This window comes from Lacerta agilis, chromosome 6 (assembly GCF_009819535.1).
Source record: "Lacerta agilis isolate rLacAgi1 chromosome 6, rLacAgi1.pri, whole genome shotgun sequence".
Lineage (NCBI taxonomy): Eukaryota > Metazoa > Chordata > Lepidosauria > Squamata > Lacertidae > Lacerta > Lacerta agilis.
This window is the reverse complement of record NC_046317.1, coordinates 93,694,963-93,721,723: the sequence shown is the minus strand read 5'-3', so window position 1 is coordinate 93,721,723 and position 26,761 is coordinate 93,694,963. Positions and strand designations below refer to the sequence as shown.

General features: G+C 48.3%; 1 protein-coding gene across 1 annotated transcript; it reads left to right on the top strand.

Moving 5' to 3' along the window:
• The first annotated feature begins 121 nt into the window (after positions 1-121).
• Positions 122-26,761, top strand: RPRD1B (regulation of nuclear pre-mRNA domain containing 1B). The gene is given in 9 exon segments (XM_033154008.1): positions 122-153; positions 210-406; positions 409-492; positions 6,201-6,330; positions 7,568-7,701; positions 12,070-12,182; positions 12,808-12,934; positions 14,485-14,660; positions 26,227-26,761. Coding segments are annotated over 9 exon segments (1,143 nt in total). The 3' UTR covers positions 26,377-26,761.

Here is a 26,761-nt window from a genome sequence, read left to right as displayed (position 1 = left end):
GCGCTTTAGGGAGGCTGCGGAGGCGCCGGCTCGACTTGGCGCCGCTTGTCCGGCCGAAGCAGCAGCGGCCGCCGCTCTCTCGCGCCTCCTCGGTGGTTGTCCCCCGCGGCCACCCGTAGCAATGCCGCCCTGTGACCCTCTCGCGGCGCCGGGGTGAAAGGGCGCGCGGCCATTTTGTGGCGGCGGTTGGTGGTCTCTGAGGCGAGGAGGGAGAGGGCCGGAGGGAGGGGAGGGAGGGAGGGGCGGGCGGCGGGGCCGGGCCGCTCCAGCGAGGCCAGGCCGGGCCAGGCCGGGCGGAGGCCCAAGCGCGGAGCTCCTCTCCTCCTCCTCGGCCGGCCGCGCCAGTCCTCGTTCTCGGAGTCGGCGCTGGAGCGGAAGCTGTCGGAGCTGAGCAACTCCCAGCAGCGCGTCAGACGCTGAGCCTGTGGCTCATCCACCACCGGAAGCACGCCGGGCCCATCGTCACCGTCTGGCACCGAGAGCTCCGTAAGGGTGAGGAGGAGGGAGGGGGGAGGCCAGGTGCGCGGGTGCCAGCATGGCCCAACAGTCGCGTAAAAGGGAAGGCCACGCCCCCTCCTGGGGGGGAAGAGAGAGAGTGTGGAAGCAGAGGGTGCCAGCATGGCTGAGCCGTTGTGTAAACCAGAGAGGGGGGTGGGTGGGTGGGTGGGTGTGCTGCCAGTCCTCTATCATTGATCACATAACACACAGCACAAACACCATTCGAATTGCAGTGCCTACCAACTTTGCCCGCCTCAATATGTTATGGGACCTCAGCACCTAGGAGTTGGTTCTTACGACCGCCAGCATGGCTGAACAGTCATGTAATCAGAGCAGCATGCCCCCTCTGGGAAAGAGCACACAGGTGTGGTGGGTGACTGTGCAAGCATGGCATATCCATAGCACCACACCCCCTCTTTAGAAAGGAGGGTGCCAGTATAGTGGAACAGTCATGTGATCCGAGTGCCAAGCGCTCCCGCGACTGTATTAGGTTAGGGAATGCCAGCATGGCTGAACAATCATGTAACCAGAGCGCTATGTGCTGTCCTGGAAGGGTGAGTTGTAGGAGAGTCTTCCAGAGCAGGGCTGGGTAGTTGGGAGGCCTATGGAGGCTCTCCAGATCTCGTTGTTCACAACATCCTTTTGTTTTGTTTGTTTTTAATTAATTTTTTATTCAGTTTTCTTATTACATACATCTCAATATCAATAACATTTATATTACTCACCTCTTCCCCACCCCTCCTGGGCTTCCCCCAAATCCACTTTTGGTTGTTCCCCTGTTATTACATACTGTTTCTTAAAAGCATTCCTTTGTCATTTTTAACTATTTCTTTTTTGTAAAGGTGTGAGTGTTTATTTAAATCCTGCCATCAGTCAGTAGTCTTCCTTTATTTCTGCAAGTATGTTATAAATGGTTCCCATCCTTCTGGAACAGCTGTGTGAGTTGTGAGCTGGAAGTGTGGAGGTTCCACTCCTACTTGCAGGGCTGGTATCAGAAGGGAGCTCTGGGAACTATTGCCCCCATGCTGTTAATATGTGCTGTATGTGGAGCTGCCCTTGAAGACACCTGGGGAGCTGTAACACGTGCAGAACGCAGCTGCTGGGATTTTAACTGGGAGCAGTCCGCTGGGATCATATCTTAGCAGTTGTGAAAGGTCTTCACTGGATTCCAAGCCAAGGTGTGGATTTTGATTCTGAAAGCCCTACATGGCTTTTGACCCAGGTACTTACTAATAAATAGAACTATTAAAACCGATTACAGTAAACACATACACCTGTACAATTAAAAGACAGGAAGGTCCTTCTCCCACATCAAAAGAGGCTCCTGTGTCATTGAGATAAGGTGGGTGGGTGGTAACAGAGCTTGGTGCTTCCGTGAACCGCCCTGAGACCCCTGGGTATGTTGTTCAGTCGTTCAGTCGTGTCCGACTCTTCGTGACCCCATGGACCAGAGCACGCCAGGCACGCCTATCCTTCACTGCCTCTCGCAGTTGGCCAAACTCATGTTAGTAGCTTCGAGAACGCTGTCCAACCATCTCATCCTCTGTCGTCCCCTTCTCCTTGTGCCCTCCATCTTTCCCAACATCAGGGTCTTTTCTAGGGAGTCTTCTCTTCTCATGAGGTGGCCAAAGTACTGGAGCCTCAACTTCAGTATCTGTCCTTCTAGTGAGCACTCAGGGCTGATTTCTTTGAGAATGGATAGGTTTGATCTTCTTGCAGTCCATGGCACTCTCAAGAGTCTCCTCCAGCACCATAATTTCAAAAGCATCAATTCTACGGCGATCAGCCTTCTTTATGGTCCAGCTCTCACTTCCGTACATTACTACTGGGAAAACCATAGCTTTAACTAACGGACCTTTGTCGGCATGGTGATGTCTTTGCTTTTTAAGATGCTGTCTAGGTTTGTCATTGCTTTCTCCAAGAAGCAGGCGTCTTCTAATTTCGTGACTGCTGTCACCATCTGCAGTGATCATGGAACCCAAGAAAGTGAAATCTCTCACTGCCTCCATTTCTTCCCCTTCTATTTGCCAGGAGGTGATGGGACCAGTGGCCCGGATCTTAGTTTTTTTGATGTTGAGCTTCAGACCATATTTTGCGCTCTCTTCTTTCACCCTCATTAAAAGGTTCTTTAATTCTTCCTCACTTTCTGCCATCAAGGTAGTATCATCAGCATATCTGAAGTTGTTGATCTTTTTCCGGCAATCTTAATTCCGGCTTGGGATTCATCCAGTCCCGCCTTTCGCATGATGAATTCTGCATATAAGTTAAATAGGCAGGGAGACAATATACAGCCTTGTCGTACTCCTTTCCCAATTTTGAACCAATCAGTTGTTCCATATCCAGTTCTAACTGTAGCTTCTTGTCCCACATAGAGATTTCTCAGGAGACAACTGAGGTGATCCGGCACTCCCATTTCTTGGGTATAGGGCGGTATATAAATTCAATAAATCATAATAATTCTATTTGCTTCTGCAGGGCAGCATTTAGGAGCTGGGGATCCCTGCAGAACTTGGGCTGTGGGCTTGTTATCGCTCAACATCCCAACTTGTAATTTGTAATGCAACTTGATCTGCAGGTTCTTCCCCCACCCCTCTCAGTGGCACCTTGAGCTGAAGATCAGCTTGGAGAACTGAACATAAGAGCTGATGATGGGTCTTAACAGCTTGATCCGGGAAGGTTCAGACTTTCCGCCTGTAGAGGATCCCACTGGGACTGGTCCTTGTATGATTCTTCTGTCCCAAGCTTCAGTTTTGACAAAACATTCTACTAATTATCACCTGCTGAGTTGTTCAGCTTCTCTGTATCTGCCCAACAACGGGCCTGACAAAAGATGTGTTGGAGGAATTAAGAACTTATGTTGTGCTGTTCTTCTAATGGCAGGTGCTGATCTCAGCTTTGCCCCCTCACAAGGAAGCTATTCTGCCAGCCTTGGTAGTATAATGAATTGATTGTGTGTGTGTCTTGGTGGAGGACTGCTCTGCATGTTCCAAAGGCACTCTTTGCTTAGTGCTGGGTAAAACCTGTATGGGAAAGGGAGGGTTTAAAAATTGCAGGCCTGTTAGGGTCAAAAGTCAACAGGAGCAACTGGCAAGCTACACATTGGCCCAGAACATCTTCAGAAAACTAAATTGTGCAGTTCTTGAATTGCTTCTGAATAGCATGGTTGTCTGTTCTCTGGTGCACAGTATGGTCTATTGTTCAGTATTCAGCTTCAAGGGCCAAGTGTTTGTTCTTGATCCTGTCCTGCTGGTTCTAAAAATACACGATTTGCAAATAACATTTGAGCTGACTGTTAGCAAGTAGCGATCCCTCAGTTGGTAAAGTAAGAGAAAGATACCTGGTTTCACTCCTTGATTGGGTCTCAGTAGCTGGTGCCCTTCCAGGAGTGTGGCACTCACTTTGGCTGCCCCCCATCTCCCCCTGCCTCTCCAGCACCCAGCGGTGGTACAGGTCACATCACCTTGGGGTGATGCCTTGCTTCTACAGTTAGAAAGCTCTGGTAGGAGTCTAAGGTGGACTTTATTTTTTGGAGTTTAAAATGTGCTGGTTGATGCCAGGCACTTACCGCTATAGTCACTCTGAACTTAATGAACTATTCAGAACTCTAATGAAATTGTCATGCTTTGAATAGGGGAGAGCAGAAAACTTGCAGTCACACTCGGGTAAAGACTGTGCTACTGCTGCTCTGATGCTCTGTGGCATGCATTTTTTGAGTCAATTTGATGCTCTGGCATGCATTTTTGATAGTCAGTTTGTTAACCACCCTTCCTTGGTTAGGGCTGCCAAGCAGCTTCTGCATTTTGACTCAAAGGAGCCAGTTTGCATTGAGTGGAACCTGTGAACGCATGGTGCAAAGAAGCCATGTGTGTGGCTCACTACAGTGAAGTTGAAATATTCTCTCAGGGACAGATAAAAGGAAGTACAGGGAACAACAGATTTGTGACCGGGGGAGGGGTTTACGTTCCTGACCCCTGCAAGCATCGGTGAGGTATGCATAAGGCCCACCCCGCTCGCTGCCCCTCATCTTTGTTATCTTAATTTGATACGAGGCTAACAGGTGTTGTTGTTTTTTTAAAAGCTTAGCTTTGATATTGTGGCCTGTCAGGTTGAGCAATATAGGGCATGCTTGGATGAAAGATATCATAGAATCGCACAGCCTGTCAGCATCAACGCCTGCTTTCTGGGGCTGCCTCTTTCCCCCGAGCCTTCACCATGATTACCGATGAGTTCATTCTTGTCAGTGCCACTTGCTTGCTTGTTTTTAAGGATTTCTACAAATAAGTCATATTTATGGCTTTGATATTGAAATAATTACCACTGAAACAGCTCAGTGCGCCAAGCAGTTCACACAGCTCTTCTTGGAATATTCCAATTAAACGAGCACCAGCTACAAGTGCTGATGGTGCAAAGAAATGCTTTTTGGTACTAGTTGTTTTCTTTTTTCTTCCCTTCAACTCTCTTCAAGTCTGGGAACCTAAATCTTTTCCAAGAATTCTATGAAATTTGTTAATTAGACACCCCACCATGCCATGGTTTAAAAGCTCAAGTAGGGGTTGGCGTGGTTTCGCAATAGAGAGTGACTCCTTTTGTATTTGGGCAGGGAATGAGCAGGGCACCTGGGAAGGGCAAGTCCATGCCTGGGCCTAGTTTACCTGGTGTTGGCCCACCCAGACCCTGCGGATGCCTTTCCTTTAATGCTCCCAGCAAGTGAGGCTCAGCAGGGGACTATGAGTCACTGAAAGAGCCTCTGTAGCAGTGGCTGGCCCCTCGTTGTGGAATGCCTTTTCCTGAAAAGTCCACGAGTGCTTGGTCTAGTTCAAGGGTCGACAAGAGTTTTTTGTGGCTTGGGCCGGTTCATCGTCCCGCAGATGCCGTGGTGGGCCGGAGTGCACACGCACACACGTGCAAATGCTATTTCCGGCACGGAGGAGGCGTGTGCAGCTTCCCATTGGCTGCAGGAGCTGGCCAGCGTTGGGGAAGGCGGTCCCCGCTCTGCGCCGTTTTAGCGCGGCGCATGGAAGCCGACAGAGCGGGCAGCGGGGGTCCATGGGTCGGTTAAGCGACCCCCATGGGCTGCTTGTGGCCCATGGGTCTTAGGTTGCCGACCCCTGGTCTAGTTCCTTTTTGCAAAGGGCATTATTATTTCCTTAAGCTTTTAGTGGTTTTAGATTTGCTTGTTTCCTTTGATTTGTTTCTGGTCATGCCTGATTATTTAATGCTGCATTTAAAATAATTTAAACAATAAATGTAAACAATAAAAATGCAAGATAAAATGCAATAAAACAAGATTTGTTTAATTTTGTAAGCCACCCATCTGACTGGAAATAGGCTAATTGAGAGCTATTTTGTCTTGAAAGCATGGAGTTACTGAGGCTAACCACAGGAATCTTCAAGAACAAAGCAAGCCAGCTTGGGAGGTCACCTTGCATGAAATGAAATATATACTAGCCTGTGGAAGCTGACGCCACAATAAACCATCAGTTGGGCCTTTCAGTTGCCACAAGACGTCTTTCCTTGTTGTGCTTCTGCAGCCCTGCTCTGGTTAAGTGTAGATCCGCCGCTGGCTTTAAAGAAGGCATGAAATGAGAATTTGGCTTTTGTTTGTGATATCCACCTCAAGGGTGACTGTGAGCCGAATGAAAATGATTGATGGGTGACTTGAGAGCTATTATACGATATTTTTTCCTCTTCTATTTTCCTAGCAAAGTCAAGTAGGAAACTGACTTTCCTATACTTGGCCAACGACGTCATCCAGAACAGTAAAAGGAAGGGGCCTGAGTTTACAAGGGAATTTGAATCGGTTCTGGTGGATGCTTTTTCACACGTTGCCAGGTATGTATAACAACCTCTTCTAATGCCTCTGGCAACCTCTAGGCTGGATTACTGCAATGTGCTACATATGGGGCTATCTGTGAAGTTTGGAAACTTTGTTTAATGCAGAATGCAGCTGCCAGGCTCTTAACAAAACAGATCTTCAAGGGAGGTCCTTTTTTTTTCGGATCCACCACCTTCATAGGCACGCCTGGTGGGGATATGGAAAAGGGCCTCTTGGTAGCTGCTCCCAGGCTCTGGAGCTCCTCCCTGGAGAAGGTAGACTGTCTCCCTCCATGTGTCCTTCAGCAAGTGAAGACCTGCATTAGGATTGGGTGGAAGGGTTTGGTCTCTGCAGCTGCAACATGAGCAGTAGGCCTGCAGGCTCTACACCTACCGTACTACAAAACCACAAAGGGGCTTCCTTAATGCACGCTTGCTGTGCTCCTTTTGGGATTGAGCTGGACACTATATTTGATCATCTGCGCTGCACAAGTGTTCTTTTCAGATTTCAGCAAATCTAACTTTCCTTTGATCTGTTATTTGAAGAGTTATAACTGTGGCAAACACATTACCACTTGGAGTATTCCCTGCAGAAATTTCAGCTTGTTTCCTTCAGACCCCCAGTTGGCAGCCTTGTGCAATTGCTAGTTATTCCACGTGCCTTTGCTCTGTCTGAACACCATTTTAAGTGAGGTCAGCTTCTCAAATGCTATGGATTTATCAGATATTTTTCCCCCCAGATTGCCTTTCTGCTTGGCTCGCTCCATCTGTCATTGAGTGACTGTTCTCTCACTGTGGGGCAAGCTACAAATGAGCAGGCTACGTGTAATTTCCTGGCACACAATATGTTATCAGCTACTTAAAAGCTGTGGTGCTATTTAGAGAAGACCTTAGTCTGCAAACTGATTATATCTAGAACACACGGAGGAATAAGTGAGCAAGTGTGTTCTGGATAACTCTATACTTAACTGGATTGTTGCTGATGACTAAGTATTTCCTTTTACTTTGAAATTGCATATTTCAAATTTGTGTGCCTATGGATATAAATGGCTGGCATGCTGGTGAACACCTTACTTGGGAAGCCTGGCGGGTTTAGCTCAGTTTCATCCCTGTTTTGTCTCTGATTGTGTCTCTCCTTAAACATTTTACGTGGGAGGGAAGGAGTGGAGTGGACACCCTCTACCACTTCCCCCCCCCCTAGTGTGTGTGTTCTCTCTCAGCCCCTTTCTGACGTTCTGAATTTCTGACCCTCCAGAGAAGCAGATGAGGGCTGCAAAAAGCCCTTGGAACGATTGCTGAACATCTGGCAAGAGAGGAGTGTGTATGGCAGTGAGTTCATACAGCAGTTGAAACTGTCTTTGGAGGACTCCAATAGCCCCCAACCCAAAGGTAAAAAAAAGAAGTGTTTGCTTTTTTGAAACATCCTTGACTCCAATCAAGCCATTATGAAAAGGCACCGTATATACCCGAGTATAAGCCGACCCAAATATAAACCGAGGCATCTAATTTCCTACAAAAACCTGGGAAAGCTTATTGACTCGAGTATAAGCCGGTCACCTTTGCCGCTGTGGAGGAGGAGGAGGAACGAGCAGCCCAAAAGCAGCCCTTTGGGCTGCTCCTTCCTCTTCCTCCTTTGCCGCTGTGGAGCTCACCCTATCGCGGGGTTTCGAACTGCCATTCTTCTGATCGGCAAGCCTAGGGCTCTGTGGTTTAACCCACAGTGCAATGTTCCCTTGTGTTATGCAGAGAAGGCTGGGATCCTGTCCTGTTTAAGCAGGAGCCAGGGAAAGTGAGCACCTGTGGGGTTTTAATACTTCCTTAACTGATAGGCTTTCTGCTTTCTGGGGTCTAAAGTTTGCATTTATGTGAGCAGTTCAGGAATGGAACAAGCTGCCTGGGGAGAGTAAAGCAGTGTTTTCAACCACTGTTCCACGGCACACTAGTGTGCCGCGAGATGTTGCCTGGTGTGCCGTGGGAAAAATAGAAAAAATACTTTATATATAGTCAATATAGGCACAGAGTTAAATTTTTTAACATTTTCTAATGGTGGTGTGCCTCGTGATTTTTTTCATGAAACAAGTGTGCCTTTGCCCAAAAAAGGTTGAAAAACACTGGAGTAAAGAACCACCGTTCTTGTACACTTCTTAAGGAATGGTTGACTGGGGTGAGCGGGTGGCGGCATGAGCGGAGAGAAAGGGGCCTTTAGATGTTGTTGGGCAAGAATCCTCATCATCCCAGGTCATTTGGTCGTGCTGACTGGGGCAGATGGGAGTTGAAGAACACCTGGAGGGCCACAAGATCCCCAGCTGTGGTTCTTACCATTTGAATTCAAGGTATTTGCGCTCAAGGGCTCCTGCTTGGTTGTAACTGAACTGGTGAAAGTCTTCACATCTGCACTGTGTAGACACTTGTTGTAGGCTGCCCCAGCAACTTCTCTGTAAGTTATGTTTGTGGAGCAGGGTCCATCATCCCAGGGGTGTTTCGAGGCCCTGGCAGGCAACAGCCAGAGTGAGACACAGGAAGTTGCCTTGTACCAGATCATATTACAGTGGTACCTTGGTACTCAAACTTAATCCGTTCTGGAAGTCTGTTCCAAAACCAAGGTGTGCTTTCCCATAGAAAGTAATGCAAAACGGATTAATCCGTTCCAGGCTGTTGAAAAACGACCCCTAAAATGCTTCCCACCACCACCCCAATCAGCGCGATCTTTCGGTCTCTCTCTCATTCACGTCAAAGCAGCTGGGCTGCAGAGCGCTGCCGGGACGCTTCTCCCCACCACCCCAATCAGCGCGATCTTTTGATAATCTCTCTCTCTCTCTCTCTCACTCACACACACACACACACACACACACACGTCAAAGCAGCTGGGCTGCAGAGCGCTGCCGGGACGCTTCTCACCTGCCCAATCAGCGCGATCTCTCTAAAATGGAAGTGCAACACTAAAAACGGAAGCTCAGGACACGGTCGACTTCCAAAAAATTTCGAGAACCGGAACTCTCACTTCTGGGTTTGCAACATTCAGGTTCTAATTTGTTTGTGAACTAGGCTGTTTGAGAACCAAGGTACCACTGTATTTGTCTGTCTGCCCCTGCATTGTCTCCTGACTATTGGCATCTCTTCAGGGCCTCAGACAGAGGTCTTTCCCATCAGCTGCCATCTGATCCTTTTAACTCAGGCAGGGAAGCCGTGGTGTTGCAGTAGTTGCTGGACTACAACTCCCATCAACATCCCAGACCTGCTCTCTGAGGCGGATGGGAGATGAACTCGTAACAGTATCTGGAGGGCCAAAGATTCTCCACTCCTTTTCTAACTGGAGGAACTGGGAATTGAACAGTCAACCTTCTACATGCAGAGCTTATGCTTTGCTGCTGAGTTCTGGCTGCTCCCCAAATCACAAGTTTCCTAAAGACCATTCTATGCTTTGAAGCTCGTCTTGTTATGGGAATGAAGGGACTGTAGTTGTTCTGAACATGTCTGCTATCGCAGTAGCCATGGTGGCAGTAGCCGTGGTGGTATCTGTTAATGATGATTTGGCAGTGCCGTAGGTCTCCATGGTTCCTTGTAGTGACTTCCCCCAATCTGGGTTACAGAGAAGGCTGGGTTAAGCCCAAAGTCTTGGCAGGTGGGCCATTCCATTGTCACGGGTGGGACACTTTGACCATGTTTTTTGGTATTCACACATGTGTAACAATGTAAATATACATAAGAATTAACAACCAAAATTTAAACTATGTTCTTAATAAGATGCTGAACATTTTACTAATTTTTTATTATTTTTATGGATATTTTTCACAATTTTATTAAATGTTAAAAGTGTTGTCACGGGTGGGACAAAAAAGGACATGGAGCTTGAGATAAGTTTGATTTATGGAAAAACTGAGTTGGGAAGTGAATCAATGATAAACTCAGCATATCTATTTAAATCAATGTTTATTGTTTACAACTATGCAATCAGGAATTAAGTTTAAGAAATTTAACGATACGAAATTAAGAAAAAAATGCTGTCACGGGTGGGACAATCATCAGAAAACTTTTAACTTGAACACTTCTGTGAAGACTACGTGGGTGGACTTTTGAAAAGAAGGTCCATAAAATAAACTTCTTTTGTCTTTAGCTTTTAAAAAAAATGGTTAGACTGCATGTTTGGAATCTTCCTCACCAAAGTCCAGCGCTCATCTAGCATTCTTATCAGGCTCATTTTTCATGGAATGGCCCAGATGTCTATAAACTGAGAGTAGCTTTTGAGCCAATCATGACTAGTTTGGCCATTGGGCACTTTCCCCCATCGTTCATTCATCCTTCACTAAATTGGCACCATTCAACTGTCATCCTGGGACCGGAGCAGGAGGTTACGTTGTCGCATTTGATTTGCAATCTGACATGTTTACTCCTGTGATAGGAACGAGAGAGTCAGCATGCAGTTGCCCAAAGCATTTCTCTCCCACCCCCCCATGAAGTCGCATATGAGGCAGCTTGATCTGCTCTCAGGTGGTTTACCCTTTCCTTATGATCTTTAATGCTCTGTTTTTCAACGTAATGGCACTTGAAAGGGGTGCTTGGGACAGAGTGCTCTCAGTGCAGCTGGCTTTCCTCGAGTTCTTAGTCGGAAGATCTGGCTTGGCAAAGAAGAGGAGCCTGCCAGCTTCAGGGGGGTTTAATTTGCACCCTGGAAACCAGCCAGAAACACCTGACCCCTTTGTCGGTGGTGGCAGCAAATGCTTTCTGACCAGCTTGCGCTTCGTCTTTCTCCTGGTGCTGCCAGATGCTGCTCCCCTTCCAGACATGATTGCCGAGGACGTGCCAAACATCCCTTGCCCTCCAGCTCTTCACCATCTGTGCCCAGGTTCCCACCTGCAAAAACATGCCAGTAGTTCTGTATGCAAGGAGGAGGAGGGCTGGTATTGGGCAAACCCGGGGCTCTGTCCAAAAAAAAGAAAGAAAAAAGAACCAGGGGACACCCGCCTCCCAAACTGTTTTCTGGGAAGCCTCTGCGTGCTGTCCTCCTCTACCTTAGATGGGAGGTGTTTCTGGCAGCCTGGGGTTCTTTGCTTGTCTGGTCTGCAGAGGAAGAAGACACAGGAATCACCCAGCAATTCAGCCTGAGAAGGATTGCTGAGGGCAATGGGGAAGCCTTTTGTCTTTCTACTTTGGTGCCTGCCCCCCCACCCCAAGTTACCGCAGGTTCTTACTATATCTGCAGTGTTCTATTTATCTTCGGCAATTTGTGGGATGGGTTTTCCTTTTAAAAAAAAAGGAAGTCACATTCATGATAAGATGTTGCATACAAAATATAGAAAATTCTGGAGTGTGGCCTAACCTTCCTGATTCTTCCAGAACCTTTAAACCAGTGGCAAAGAATGTCACCCACCACCAATTGTGCAAGCTCCCAAAAGCTGCTCCAAGCAGTGCAGAATTGAAATGGGGGGAAGTGGAGGCCTCTGTAGTTTCCCTTTTCTCTTTCTCACAACCCTGAAGGCAGGAGGCTTGTTCCTCAACCTGATATATGGGACACTCAGAGCTAACTTTTTTTTCATGTTTAAAGATGAACCTGATCAGACTTCGACCTTCAAAGCAGTTTATGCATAGCTGTCCACCCTACCTGCTGTTTCCCAATGCTATAATAAGGGAATTTCCTGCAAAAAAGGGAAAGGTTGACAGCTATATGTTTTATCACACATGCACCCACACTTTTCAAAAGGTACCACTGGAACAATGTCTCCTTACAGGATGTGACCGTCTCTCTGTGTCTTTCCTCAGTTACAGAGGAGAAAAAGTCCTTGAAGCGGACATTTCAGCAGATACAAGAAGAAGAAGATGACGATTATCCCGGGAGCTACTCCCCGCAGGACCCTAACGCTGGGCCTCTTCTGGTATGTCTGGAAGGCGAAGGATTGAGAGAGAGACAGGCCCTGGATTCTAAAGAGAGAGCCACATGGTGGCGCCATTAGCAAATGCAATATGAGGAGCAGTGTTGTTCTGTTTATTTGCTCAGTAACAGGCCCTCGCGACTCAAGGAAGAGCATGGAACATAGTAAAACGGAACATAAAACAAATATTATTCCATAAAATTGCCGCAGTCAAAGCAAAGTAAAACAAATTGCCCAAAGCGAGACAGTATATTACACCCAGCATGGTGTGATCTAATTTATATATCTTTGTTGGAAGCCGCCCAGAGTGGCTGGGGAAACCCAGCCAGATGGGCAGGGTACAAATAATAAATTATTATTATTATGGTGTTAGATGATTCCAGGAAGTTCATTAAACTCAGATGTCCTGCTCTGCTGTCTGTTCTGTGGACCAGAAATGGGGGTTCAAATATTCTGTGATTGTAGTTTGGTTTTGAGGGTGGCTTGTTGGCCTGGGGATGTGGGGGGGGGGGGTGAGAGCTTTTGAAAAGTGAGACGTGTGTTAGAAGAATAAGTTAGAAGCAAGGTGTGGTGACTACATGCACTGGGAAAGTGATCATGGCAGTCTCTCTATGTCTCAACTGTGCAGACTGAGGACTTGATCAAAGCCCTGCAAGATCTGGAAAATGCAGCATCGGGAGATGCCACAGTGCGGCAGAAAATTGCTTCTCTTCCCCAGGAGGTTCAGGACGTGTCACTCTTGGAGAAGATTACAGGTGAGGCTCTCAAGTGCCAACCCTTGGGTGCAAAAGGCACCTGGAAACTGCCCAATGAGACTAGCTTGTTTTGATTTTTAAGGGTTTTCTTCACCCTCAGTTGCCAAAAGATGAATATGAACCTGCCTTTCCCCTTTTTGTCCTGTTCCAATGTGGCTTGGGCTCTGTTGGGCCACATGCCAAGCCCTGCCAGCTGCTGTTTGTGTGGCAAGAGCATGTGACACGCTCCTCGCTGAAGGGGATCATTGCCTTGTAAGGGGAGCCATGCAGATTGTGCGCAGAGGCTGCTGATTTAACTGAATATGTGAGAGGCCCAGGACATGTTTGTTCATTTCTGTTCCTCTCTGGCCCCGAATTGCCTCCTTCGATGACCTCCTTCATCACTGCTTACAGTGTCTCACAGTGGAGGAGAGGGTGCCACAATTGTACTGTGTGCTGCTGGGTGGAGATCTAGACAGAGCGCCTAATGCATAGGAGCCTCACTCCCAAGGCAACTGTGGTAGCATAGCTCTCTTCACAGTAGGGCCCGGGGGCAGTGGCGTGGCAAGCCTCTGCGCTGCTGGGGGGGGCGGCAGCGCAGAGGCACCCCCCTGGGGGAGGGGCACGACCCCGTGCGCCATGACATCATCGTGACGCCACGACACACGTGGATGCAGAAAGGGGGATTTTCCCCCTTTCTGCGGCTTTTGTTCGGCGGGGGGGGGCCAGCGAGGAGGTGGTGACAAGCGTGACAACCCCCCCTCACTGGCCCGCCCCCCCCCCCGCCGAAAAAAGCGGCGGAAAGGGGAAAAAGAGAAGCAGAGCAGGCGCTTGGATGTGCCTGCTCTGCTTCCTTCCCCCCCTCCCAGCGGTTTTTTTTGGCGGGGGGGGCCAGCAAGGAGGGGGTGTCATGCCAGCGTGACACCCCCTCCTTGCTGGCCCACCCCCCGCCGAAAAATAGCCGCTGGGAGGGGGGAAAGGCGACATGCCCCCGTTCGGGGCTCGCCCGGCGAGGCAGGGTGGGAGGGGCCGGCCAAAGTGTCACCCCTCCCCTCCCCTGGAACTAGGGGCGGCCCGCCCGCCCCCCTTGCGACGCCCCTGCCCGGGGGGAGCTGAACCAGGCATTTAGCAGTAGAGTTCGCAGTCTGTGCTCATCAGAAGAGAGAAATACACAGTTCCGTTCAGTACTGCTTTTGCAGAGGGTGGCACTGCAGCTATCAGTTCAACAGATGTTCTTCCCCAAGTCCTCTAAAGTGGCCTGCTCAGGCCTTAGCAACTTGCTAACCTTGGGCACAGACAAGAGCGGCTCTGGGACCACCCCTCCCTGCAGATGTGCCGGCCTGCTTCCTGGATCACCTGCAGGCAGCCAGCCCTAACCCTGACTTCTTGGCCTTCCAGAAAAAGAAAGGACACTTTGGGCTAGCTGCACTTGTCTTCCTCTGCCAGTTGTTTGCTGGTCCTTGTGAAATCCACGCTTGATTGGAATTCACCCCAGATGAGCTGCTTTTTGTCACCCACACAAAGGCTTTTGCACACAGTCAGTGTCGATTATATGCCACTTTTGTGCCTAGACAAAGAGGCTGCCGAGCGCCTTTCGAAGACTGTGGACGAGGCATGTTTGCTACTAGCAGAGTACAATGGGCGACTGGCAGCAGAGCTGGAAGACCGGCGCCAGCTGGCACGCATGTTGATTGAGTACACCCAGAACCAGAAGGACGTGCTGACGGAGAAGGAGAAAAAGCTAGAAGTGAGTACTGTAGTGTTCCTCCGATTGATGCCGAGCAGCGTCCTTCCTTAGACATGTCAGTTCCTCGAGTCAGCCCTGGCTTCTGAGGTTGCTTTAATCCACAGGCCCAATAATCCCCATGTGGTTTGCACAGTCACACCTGAAGCGGCCACACCTGTGTCTCCTCCCCCACCCCATGGGCATGAAGCTGGAGACTGGGCTCTCCAGGTGTGTGCACTGAGGGCAGGAGAATGTGATGGGGAAAAGTCTGGTAGCTGCTTGCGATGTGACCCTAGGAGCGTTCAAACACTGGCCTGAGCACAAGAATGTTCTCAAAGTGTGGGCAAGGGCATGGGGCTTCCCATGTGGTGTGGGGAGGATCGGCATGGGGCTTCCAACCTGCATCTGCTTGAACATACGTAGAAGCACCACCACCACCAGCAGCAGCAGCCCTGAATAGGGGCCCTGATTTATTAATAATCATTGCATGATATTTGTGTTTGCGTGGGTGGTAGTTGCATGTAGACCGTCCCTGTGCAATATGGCCGGAAAGTAGGATTGCTGGGAGAATGCAAGACGGCAACACATGAGGCTGTTTTAGGTGGCACTTGCAGGCCCCACCCGTACTTGGACCATTGCACATGCAGGAACACACTTCTTCACCTTCTTTTGTTTGTTTGTTTTTTACATAGAAGTGTCTTCATATGTCTGACATAATAAAAATAACAGGAACGCTACAACCAAATATAAAAGCAGCGATAAAAGAATACCTAAAGTGCTTATCCAGAAATATATTAAAGGAATACCTCCTTCCTACCTCGCCTTAAAACAGGCCACAGATGTGACTAGTTTCCCTCCCAGTTAAGACCCAAAGGCCTGCTGGGTAAATGAAAAAGGGTTTTGCATTGAAATAGACAATGATGGCACCAGGTGAGACTCCCTGGAGAAGAGCATTCCACAGGCGGGGCCACCACCAAAAAAGGTCCCTCTTGTGTGGCCACCCTCTGTCACCTCCCCCCTTGGGTGAGGCGCATGGAGAAGGAGGGCCTCAGATGACAAATGCAGTGCCTGGGTTGGTTGATGTGGGGAGAGGCAGTCCTTGAGATACTGGCCTCCTGAGCCATATATGGCTTACCAGCACTTTGAATTGACCCCAGAAACGAAATCGTAGCTCATAAATACAGGTGTGTGAAGCTCTATGCTCAGACCATCGTGCCCTAGTAAGCAACCTGCTCCAGCTGCAAATTTGAAACAGGCTTGGACTACGTGACTCTTGGGGTCCCTTACTCTATGATTCTACGATTCGAAGGCAGTCCCATATATAGTTTATTGCAGCAATGTAACTTTCGAGCGTGTGCACCAGAAGTTAGGCTTTCCCTGTCCAAATGGGGCTGTTGATGGAAGGCATTCTGTGCTCCTCTGGGGGAGAGAAAGATAAGCATACTTTTCTGTAAAGCTTGAGCAAAGGAAGTGTGTATGTTTGGATTGCTATTTGTATACAATAGAAGGCATCATGTTTTAATAGTTAACGTTAAAAACGGGATACTTCTCTTGGAAGAAGGAACTCCTGAAACATGACCTTCCTCGAAGGAAATTTGGGTTCTGGGTTGCTCTGGCGTTAAGTGCAGGCAGGCTCCCCAGTATTATCAGAGTCCCCCAACTTGCACTTTGCCGGTAACTTTCCTCTTCTTGGTTCACTTGATCTGCTGTGCCCAGCTTTTCCAACATCTCGCAAGTTCAGCTGAAGCCCTTTTGAATTGCTATTGACCTGACGCGCGACCACGCATGTGGGCAGATGATAAAAGCGGTTTCGTAAAAAGCCGCTTGACTTGGGAGCACAGGAAACAGCTGACAAATATGGCTTTGGCAGCAGGCTGGAGCTCGGCAGCGTCCAAAAGCCACTGGAAGAGAGCGCATGAGCGGGGTGGAGAGTCATTTATCTGAAATGTACCATTTTCAGCAGGGCGGCATGTTCTGCTCTGCACCCCAGGATTATGACGGGAACATAATTAATGATTCTGCTTGTATGTCACTCTGCCATCTGTTGCGTTGCCCCTGGCTAGCACATTAAGGGCTTCCTGTGGCTGTCAGTGCTGACAGTTAGGAGCAGCTGTTCTTGGGCGGAACATGAGTTGCTGCAGAGTGCAGAGCTGTCCAGAAGGAGACAGCAAGTGCTAAGCAGTTTGTCCCAATGGCAGCCTCTCTTCCTGCCACGGGGCCGGTGTTGTCGTCTCGAAAGCTGCATGTCGCCCTTGCTTTTCCGAGTGCCACTTTCTCTTGGCTCTTGTCTTGAACTTCTACATGTTGTTGCAGATGTCACAGGTGCACTTGCACTGCAGCTCTTCTTGAGGCTGTTGGCAGATGAAATCTACTATAAGACGGGGAGCATGGTTTGAAAACCTGCCGCTTTGTCCCTGACGTGAGCAAAACACCCCTACGGTTCAAGGAGTCGCGGCTGGCACAGCAGTGCAACTGATGCACTTGCGCTAGAGTCATAAGCTCTGCTCTTTGCCAGTGAATTGGGCAAGGCTGCCATTCACGTTTATGCCCGTGAGCCACTTGGTAAGGGAAGCAGTTCTCCTTGAAGTCCTAAGCCTTTGGGGTCCTTGGGAGCTGGTATAGCCCTATTCTGCATGTGTTAAGAAGCAGGATTGTTCCTTAAAAATACAACGTTGACTGATGCATGTAAGATTATTAGCATACTGACTTCAGTATGAAGGAATCCTCCAGATACATCTCTTGCTGCTTTTCTGGGACCTGGCTTAGGAGGATTGCAAAGGGTGGCGTAAATGTACAACTTGGTGTGTTTCAAGTGCTCTGGCAAAACATCCTCGCCATAGGTTTCTCCAGGGTAATGCCCTCTTTGCTTCGTTTTTCCCTCTTATGGCACAAGGTCTCTACTGTAGGAAAGCCAACCCCTTGTTCTCAGAAAAAGTACGTTGAAAGGCCAAAAACTTTCTGGAATGAGCTGGGAGGAGAAATTTGGCTCCCCTCTGGCAAATCTAAATTGGGATTTATTTTGCTAAGTCAGGAAAAGTCTGCAGTGCTCTGATCAAATAAGGCATCTTCGGGGTGCTCCAGGTTCTCAAAGTGATTTTTCGCCCAAGTAATTAAACAGTTAATCCCTTTCTCTGGCACCACAGCTGGCTAGCTAAACATTGGGGTTCAAATTTAGAAGCTGCTAACATAATCACTCATCGGTCAAGGCAGATTCTGCAACTAAATATTATTTACGTGGAGTGCCAGTGATTTCTCATTGTAGGCTGTTGGCCAAGGACCTGAAATAGCAGGTCCTGGGGGCTCTGGGCACCCTTTCTGGGCTCTGTCATACCAAAGCATTAATCAAACCAGGACATACTGCCAACTGAGACTAGCTGGAAGCTAACTCTGGAGCAGAGGAAAAAGTATTGAGTTTTAATCTTCATTAGGGGATAAAGAGAGAAGTTTCACCTTCAGAAGCAGTGGGTTTGGGTTGAAAAGATGCAAAAAAGGGTATGATGTCTGTCCTTGACACAGTGTGCAGATGGAAGATGCAATTCACAGTTGACATGTAGAGCACAGTCTCAGACCTTATTGACAACAGTGAAACTTTGCATTGCTCAGTTTCAGAAAAAGTAAACTCCCAACGGGCAGAGTGGTTGAATAAACCTTGGAAGACTGTTTTTGCGGATAAAGCCAATGTGCAGCAGGAAGGCAACATATCAACAATTATCATGACAAAGATATTGAAAGATGAGCCCTGCTTATTCGGTTTTGGAATGGCAAAGTAGCAGGCGGTTTGCGTCCTTATAATTGATTTACACCATCTGTGGTGTCCCCTCTTATTGCTGACTACTCTTCATTCCCTATTACAGTATTCCATTTTGTTCCTTCTTTCTTTTTCAAAATTAAAAATGTGATAACGCACAGACAGCGCATTTCAGCTCTTGTAAACAGTTTTCAAGGAGGCCAGGAAAGGTTTGTTTATTCATTTATTAAAAAAAAAAATTATTTGGCTACTGCTGTGTGGTAAAAAATATAAAAACATACAATAAGAACAAAAAGGTAAAAGCAGACATCAGTTAACCATTGCAGAAGGGTGTAGTATTAATTGCCTGCATAGATTACAGCAGGCATTCAAAAGTTGGCACAGAAGGCGGCTGCAGAATTTCTGTTCCACACTAAATATGCTATTATTACTATTTATTAAACTTGTATACCGCCATTTATCCCTAGATTTCTGGGTGCTTCACAATACCTTGGATCCCGAACACCTTGTGAGTCGGAACGTTTTGGCTCCCGAAAGTGATTGTTCCGCTTTGCGAACGTTCTTTGGAAGCCGAACGTCCGACGCGGCTTCTGCGGCTTCCGGTTGAGTGCAAGAAGCTCCTGCAGCCGATCAGAAGCCACGCCTTGGTTGTCAAATGTTTTCGGAAGTTGAATGGACTTCTGGAACGGATTCCGTTCCAACAACCAAGGTACGACTGTATACAAATACAGGCTCTGTACCTTGTTGTTATCAAGTGAGCCTCACCAATTCAGGGAATGGCCAGCAGCACTGCAGCAGGTGATCTCAGCACTCAAGGTGGGGTCAAAGGGTTCAGGCGGTCCCTGACTTACTACCCTGGACCTAGGCTGTTGGGGGCTCTGTAAATTAATACAAGGACTCTGTAGTGGATGGGCGCCACCCACATTGTACCTCCCTTTAAGGCTGGGTGGGGGAACTCGGAGCCTCACCTGGATTGCGGCTTCCGTCCTCCTTGACCCCTGGCAGAATAAATTAATAGAATATGCGGAATTAGCAGTGTTGACTGCAAAGATAAGGAATCAGGATGAGACAGATAGAAGAGAGGAGTGGGAACACTTTGGAGAATATTTAAAGAAATACAATAATTACAGGTGAAACGCGAAAAATTAGAATATAGTGGAAAAGTCTTATGTAAGCAATTGTTTTCATTAGCTACTGGAGTTTAATATATGAGATTGACTCATGACATGCAAAGCGAGATATGTCAAGCCTTTGTTTGTTATAATTGTGATGATTATGGCGTACAGTTGATGAAAACCCCAAAGTTGAAATTGTTAATTTGGGGTTTTCATCATCTGTATGCCATAATCATCACACTTAAAACAAATAAAGGCTTGACATATCTCACTTTGCATGTCATGAATCTATCTCATAAATTAGTTTCACCTTTTAAGTTGAATTACTGAAAGGAATGAACCTTTCCACAATATTCTAATTTTTTGAGTTTCACCTGTAGATGAATTTCCAAGCAGAGTTATACATATGGTAAAAGGTAAAGGTTCGAATCCCCGTGACGGGGTGAGCTCTTGTTGCTCGGTCCCTGCTCCTGCCAACCTAGCAGTTCGAAAGCACGTCAAAGTGCAAGTAGATAAATAGGTACTGCTCTGGCAGGAAGGTAAGCGGCGTTTTGGTGCACTGCTCTGGTTCGCCAGAAGTGGCTTAGTCATGCTGGCCTCATGACCTGGAAGATCTGTTTGCGGACAAACGCCGGCTCCCTCGGCCAGTAAAGCGAGATGAGTGCCGCAACCCCAGAGTCATCCATGACTGGACATAACTGGCCAGGGGTCCTGCTGCTCAGTGGTTTAGACCACAGCGCCACCCGCGTCCCCATAGACATATGAGCAGCAGTTAAAAGTAAGCAGAAGAGGAGTGCAGTTAAGGAATGCAGCTCAGCAAGGACTAAACAAGAACCCATGAAAGGATGTGTGGGGAAGTCCGAGAGTATAAGATAAAAGAAGATTACTATAATGGATGTAGCAAACTATGGAAAGTGTGTGTGTGTGTGTGTGTGTGTGTGTGTAAAATGTTGCTTGCTCCCCTCCAGCAGCTGAGTCAGTGTTTGGCAAGCCAATTCTGGCCACCATCTAAAGCCACAAGTGTGCAGTTCTTTGTTGCAGCTCCAGCCTTTGAAATTAGCAGAAAGGAGGGAGAAGCCATTAAAATGTGGACAGGGAGTGGAGCCCCTTTTTCCAGATAGCACCTCCAACACCTGCCCACCCCCTGCCTCGCTCGCTTTGCATCTCCGTTCTGCCATGCACACTCAGTGGCAGCTTAGCAGCCCTGAAGGCTGCCTTTTCCTTTAATAGCTCGGACTCTGCGGCATCTTTTTAAAAGGCCCATGTTGAATAGTGAATCTGATTTAGTGTGTCTCGTCTGGATCTTCTGAAGGAATTTCCCTTAACCTAATCTCAGCTGCGATGGGAATTGAGCATAACTCACGGAATGTTTACTTTGTCTGATCCCTGCAAGTCAGAAATAGCCAGCCTCGATTAGGCCTATTAATATTTTGTTTTGTTTTTTTGGTCCAGCTAAGTCTCTACTACTTTGGTCTGGCTGTTTCCTTTTATGGGTAATGTGCCTCCCTTGTGGATGCAGACCAACCATGTTTAGCACTGGGTTTAGGGGGTCAGTGACTGGTTAATGGGCTGAACACCAGAGATTTATGATGGCTTGTTGTTCGTCATCTGAACTCCGGTTAGTAAGCCTGGTGAGAGAGCATGGCTGGAAATCTCGGTGCCGCCACTGCTTTAAATTTGTATTTTAATCTGTTATTTTACATTGATCGTTTCTATGTTTTTTGTTGTGATTTTAATTGATGTTAGCCGCCCTGAGCCCGGTTCTCTGGCTGGGAAGGGCGGGGTATAAAATTATTATTATTATTATTATTATTATTATTATTATTATTATTATGCACGGGTGCCACGGATTCATAGAATTGTAGAGCTGGAAGCGGGTCCAGGGGGTCATCTAGTCCAACCCCCTGCAATGCAGGAATCGGGTGCAGGATCACTGACAGGCAGCCATCCAACCTCCGTTGAAAAGCCTCCCAGGGAAGGGAAGTCCATCACCAGCTTTCTGTCCAGTCTAGATCAGGGGATTTAATCCCCCTGCCCCACAATTGCTGTGGGTCTTGGCGGACCACGTAATGATTTTTCTGCAATTGTAATGAACTGTACTGTACCAGCATGGTTTTAAATTGCATTTTTATTGCTGCTTTTATTTATTATGTATTTTATTCCATGGAATGATGTGGAATAATTACAATGCCATAAAACTAACAATCAAACTGTAATGCCTGTTGTTTTCACATCATGATACAATAAAAGAAGCAATAAAAATGTCAAAGAAATACAATTTAAAAAACAATATGAGTATGTAATGCAATGGGTGTCCCATCTTCAAGCACAATCCAGAGGCTGCCACAGATGGCCTGGATCAGCCCAGTGGACCACGTCTCAGAAGCCCCTGGTCTAGGTGAAATGAGGTCCTCAGATTAAGGCTACACCAGACATGTCCAACAGGTAGATTGTGATCTACTGGTAGATCACTGGACGTCTGCAGTAGATCATCATTGGCTCCCCACAAAGAAGCTGAACAACTGTGGCTCCCCTAAAAAAAGCTCAACATTTTACCTCCCACCTGAAAAAACTCAACAGCTTTGACCCGACCCCCCCCCCATGGGTCTTCCTCCTTCCTAAAAAAAAGCTCAACAACCTCAACCTGAACCTCAAAAATGGGGGTAGATCACTGCTAGTTTTTAACTCTGTGAGTAGATCGCAGTCTCTTGGGAGTTGGCCACCCGTGGGCTACACCATTGGAAAAGGCAGTTTGGGGTGATTTCCTTGTGCCTCTCCCGACAGTTGTATTACGGCACAAAGAATGCGGCTCAATGTGGTGCCTTCCATAGTTCCAGTTACAGGTAGGTAGCCGTGTTGGTCTGCCATAGTCAAAACAAAATAAAATAAATTCCTTCCAGTAGCACCTTGTTGTTGTTCAGTCGTTCAGTCATGTCCGACTCTTTGTGACCCCATGGACCAGAGCACGCCAGGCACACCTATCCTTCACTGCCTCTCGCAGTTTGGCCAAACTCATGCCAGTTGCTTTGAGAACACTGTCCAACCATCTCATCCTCTGTCGTCCCCTTCTCCTTGTGCCCTTCATCTTTCCCAACATCAGGGTCTTTTCTAGGGAGTCTTCTCTTCTCATGAGGTGGCCAAAGTCTTGGAGCCTCAGTTTCAGGATCTGTCCTTCCAGTGAGCACTCAGGGCTGATTTCTTTGAGAATGGAGAGGTTTGATCTTCTTGCAGTCCATGGGACTCTCAAGAGTCTCCTCCAGCACCATAATTCAGCACCAGCACCACTTCTTCACTGTTATCACACTGTATCTGAAGAAGTGCGCATGCACACGAAAGCTCATACCAAGAACAAACTTAGTTGGTCTCTAAGGTGCTACTGGAAGGAATTTTTTATTTTATTTTGTTTTGGCACAAAGAATGTTCACTCTGCTGCTCTAGTGATGATTCTCTTTTACCACAGTTGCTTGGAAGATCATTTACAGATTTTTCTCAAGGTTAAGCACTCTGTCACTTCTCATCAGGCGCCTCTTTAGGATTAAATGTAATCCTGAAAGAGCTCTGTGAGAATTGAAAAGGGAGAAAGATTTGGGTCAGCTAAGCCCCCTGAGCGTGGGGAGTGGACTGCGGCTGTTGATGAGTTGGGGAGCAGGCGTAGGGGACCTTGAAATGCTCCCTGTTGCTCACGGGCATGCTCACCCTCTTGCAGGATGCCTGGCGCAGGTACACTTGTATGCAGTCGAGTGGTTTTTCAAGAGAGGCCTGCATTGCAGGGGGCTGGACTAGATGACCCTCAGGTCCCTTCCAGCTCTTAGGATTCCAGTGTGGAACACTCTGGTGAGAGAATGAAGAAGCGCTGACCTCTAGGAAGGACCTCCCTAATGGGGGGGGGGGAGAAAGTGGACTGGAGGAATGGAGCATCCCTCTGGGAATGTGCCCTCCCTGGCAGTTGTGGGCTCCCTCTTCCAACTGGTTATGGGGAAGGACCCCCAGGCTTGGCCTGATAGGTTGGCGGACCCATCCCCCTGCATTTTTGGGTGCGGGAGAGCGAGGCTTGGCCCGCAGCTCTTTCCACCTCTCCCTCCTGGCTCTCCCAGTGCTGCATCCATCACTGTCATTCAGAGTCATGTACTACAATTTCCAAGCAGCGGATTCTTGGCAGGAAGTTATCTGTAGACTCAGCTGTGTCAGCCTCCTGTCTGTGAGCATGTTCAGCTACGATAAAATCCCATTTCTGTCTGCGCCCCTGGGCAAGCCTGGAGAGCCTGTCCTTCAGCTGTTAACACACTCTTCCAGCGTACGTTTTTGGAAACGGCAGGAATGACTTTGGCAGAGTATATACCAAAGGGGCAAAGAATCATAGAATTGTAGAGTTCAAAGGGACCGCAGGGATCATCTAGTCCAACCCCCTGCAGTGCAAGAATCACACCTAAAGGATCCCTGACAGGTGGCCATCTGATCTCTTTTAAAACCTTCTGCAAAGGAGGGTGCACAAGCTTCCAAGGGACTTTGTTCTGCAGTCCAATAGTTCTTATTGTAAGAAGGTTCTTGATGCTGAGTCGGTATTTCCTTTCCTGTAACTTGAATCCATTGGTTCTGATCCTCCCCTCTGGAGCAGGAGGAAGCAAGCTTGTTCCCTCTTCCATGTGGTGGCCCTTGAGGTGTTTGAATGTGGCTCTCATATCAAGTTGGGTCGGGGGCCACCCATGAGAATAGAACGGCCCCATGCACCCCACGGGTGCTTAACCCCACCACTGGTCATATCTCACGTTGCATGTACAGAAGATGGATGGGGGGGTCTGTTTCCAGCACTAGCTCTGCTTGTCTCCTCCTGGACCTTTGTGTATTGGAAATAACACATTGTTCTTCATTTCCCACATATCCTTGCGTTAGGCTAGACTCTTCTCCTTCTTCCCGCCTCCCACTGCGAATCTTACTGGTTTTTCCAGGGCTACAGCTGGAGAGCAATGCTAAGGGATTTAAACAGCAACACACTCTTCCTCCTGAATTGGAGCTCTGGCCCCCACCCTGCAGCTTCCTGAACCCAGTGCAGCTTGTGGGTGCAGGTGATGAAGGAGTCTCTTGCCACAACAAATGCCTTCATTGCTCAGGAGCTGCCTGGTGCTTCGATGCTGGAGTCCCATTTCTGGGCCACATCCTGAGCTGGTGCTGTGGCAGTGTCTCCCTCCCTCCCCTCCCTTTGCTGGAGAACCTCCAGCTATTTATTTTATGCTTGATGAAACCTGCGGTGCCTCTTCTGCAACCATCCCGTCTACTGCTGTGCATCTTCACATAGATCTCCAAGAAAGAGTGGCCTCCCTCTCTCCTCAGCCTTGGAATCCTGCAGAGATTGGCGATAGCACGTTAAAGGAAATCCGCATCTGTGCATCAGCCGCTGTTGCTGACCCACAGCAAACGGGGAGAAGAGCACACCAGGGGGCCCCAGTCGAAGCGGGGGCTTTTGCATTATTCCTGCTGTAAAGGCAGGATCCTAGAATTGTATGATCCCAAAGGGCCGTCTAGCCCAACCCCCTTGGATGCAGGAGGGAAAGGTGGGAGGTGGCCTGGAGATGGAGAGCTTGTTTGACAGACAGTGTGGAGGCACCGCACTCGTCCCCCAGTTCCAAGGGGGCCTTTTTGGAAAAGAATAAAGGAGTCCGTGTGTCAGTACCCTCATTTTTCCTGCGGGACAAGGGTCCCCTGGACCTTTAGCCAAGAAAGCCAACCAGAGCTGCAGTTGGGGCTCAGGAGGTTGGGTTGGGTTTCCCCACAGCACTGCACCCTCTTCTGGCGGAAGCAGCTGGGTCAGAAAGAGTTTGGATAGGAACAAAGTGGGGGAAACGGGGGCACAGGGAAAGCATTGGGGGGCAGCGTTATGGAAATTCATAGCTGTACCCCCGCCCCCCGAATGCTCTTGATTAAATGCTAAGCCTGTGTGTGGCCTGTGGTTGGATGCGCAAGATTTTTTTACACATAGAAAACTAGACGGTGAGCATTAAGACTTTCCCCAAATTCCTGACACTTTCCAAAGGCCACTTCTCACACCACCATTTGTATTCTGGACATCTGTGACAAAGCCCTCGTGTGCTTGTGTTTTTGGCAGGTCATAAAGTGTTTAGAAGCATTTAAGCCATGTACAAATGCTGTTGAAATAAGCCTGGATTGTACCCTTGTTTGATGTGTAAGGTGGACCCTGGGAGCTGCATGTGGCTTGAGCGGGACTTCCAAGGTCAAGATGAGATGAGCTCCTTGGGCCTCTTCCCCTCCCCCTCACCCATCGCTTTGCTCAGGGCCCTGCAGACCCCGCAGTCCCACTCATTCCCCCAGTCTTGGTCAGCCCAACCCGGTCTGATTTCAGAAAGCATAGTGGGTTGTGCGAATAATATATGTCTCAGATTGCCTGCCTTGTCCCTGCCGCTGTGCACTGAAGGAGTGGAGAAGGAGTGCCCATTTCGTATTTCACCTCCTGATTTCCTTTTTCTCCTGCCACGACCCCTGTTTCTTCTGATACTTGCTGTTGCTCCACTCGGCCCAGCGTAGAGATGAAGCTGTAGAATTTCTGCCCGTGGCTAAAAATGGCAATCACAGTCACATTATGTTGCAACAAAAGCAGGGAAGGCTGCAAATCTTGACTGCAGCTAAGACGGGGATGATGGTTGGGAAACAGGAGCATCGTCTAATTCATTTTTTCCTTTGTGTTTCCTGTTTCTTCCTTTGTCCCCCCCAGGAGTACAAACAGAAGCTTGCTCGGGTAACTCAGGTCCGCAAAGAGCTCAAGTCCCACATCCAGAGCCTCCCCGATTTGTCGCTGCTGCCCAACGTGACGGGCGGCTTGGCACCTTTGCCATCTGCTGGGGACCTTTTCTCAACTGACTAGGGCACGTGGGTGTCTGCGCTCCCCCTTCCCCTCCACCCACATTTTCAGTTACTACCAGCAGGACACCGGAGATTCCCACCGCGTTCTCACACAGGAAGGACTGGACATAGGAAGACTCTCCTTTGACCCTCCACGTTGTTGCAATGGGACGGGCATGGCTCTCTCTCGAAAGGAAGGAGGCAAGCGCCCTCGTGTTGGGCAGAAAATTCAGTTTACCTTTGGCTGCCCCCGTTAGCACCTCCAGTTTCCACCACCGCCTGTGCAAATCATGTGTGTCGTCTTCTGAGAGCTTTTTAAGCAAAAGAAAGAAAAGTTGATTTACACTTTTGCTCTCTCCCCCTCCTTCCCAACATATAAAAAAAGAACTGGATTGTTTCCGAATTGG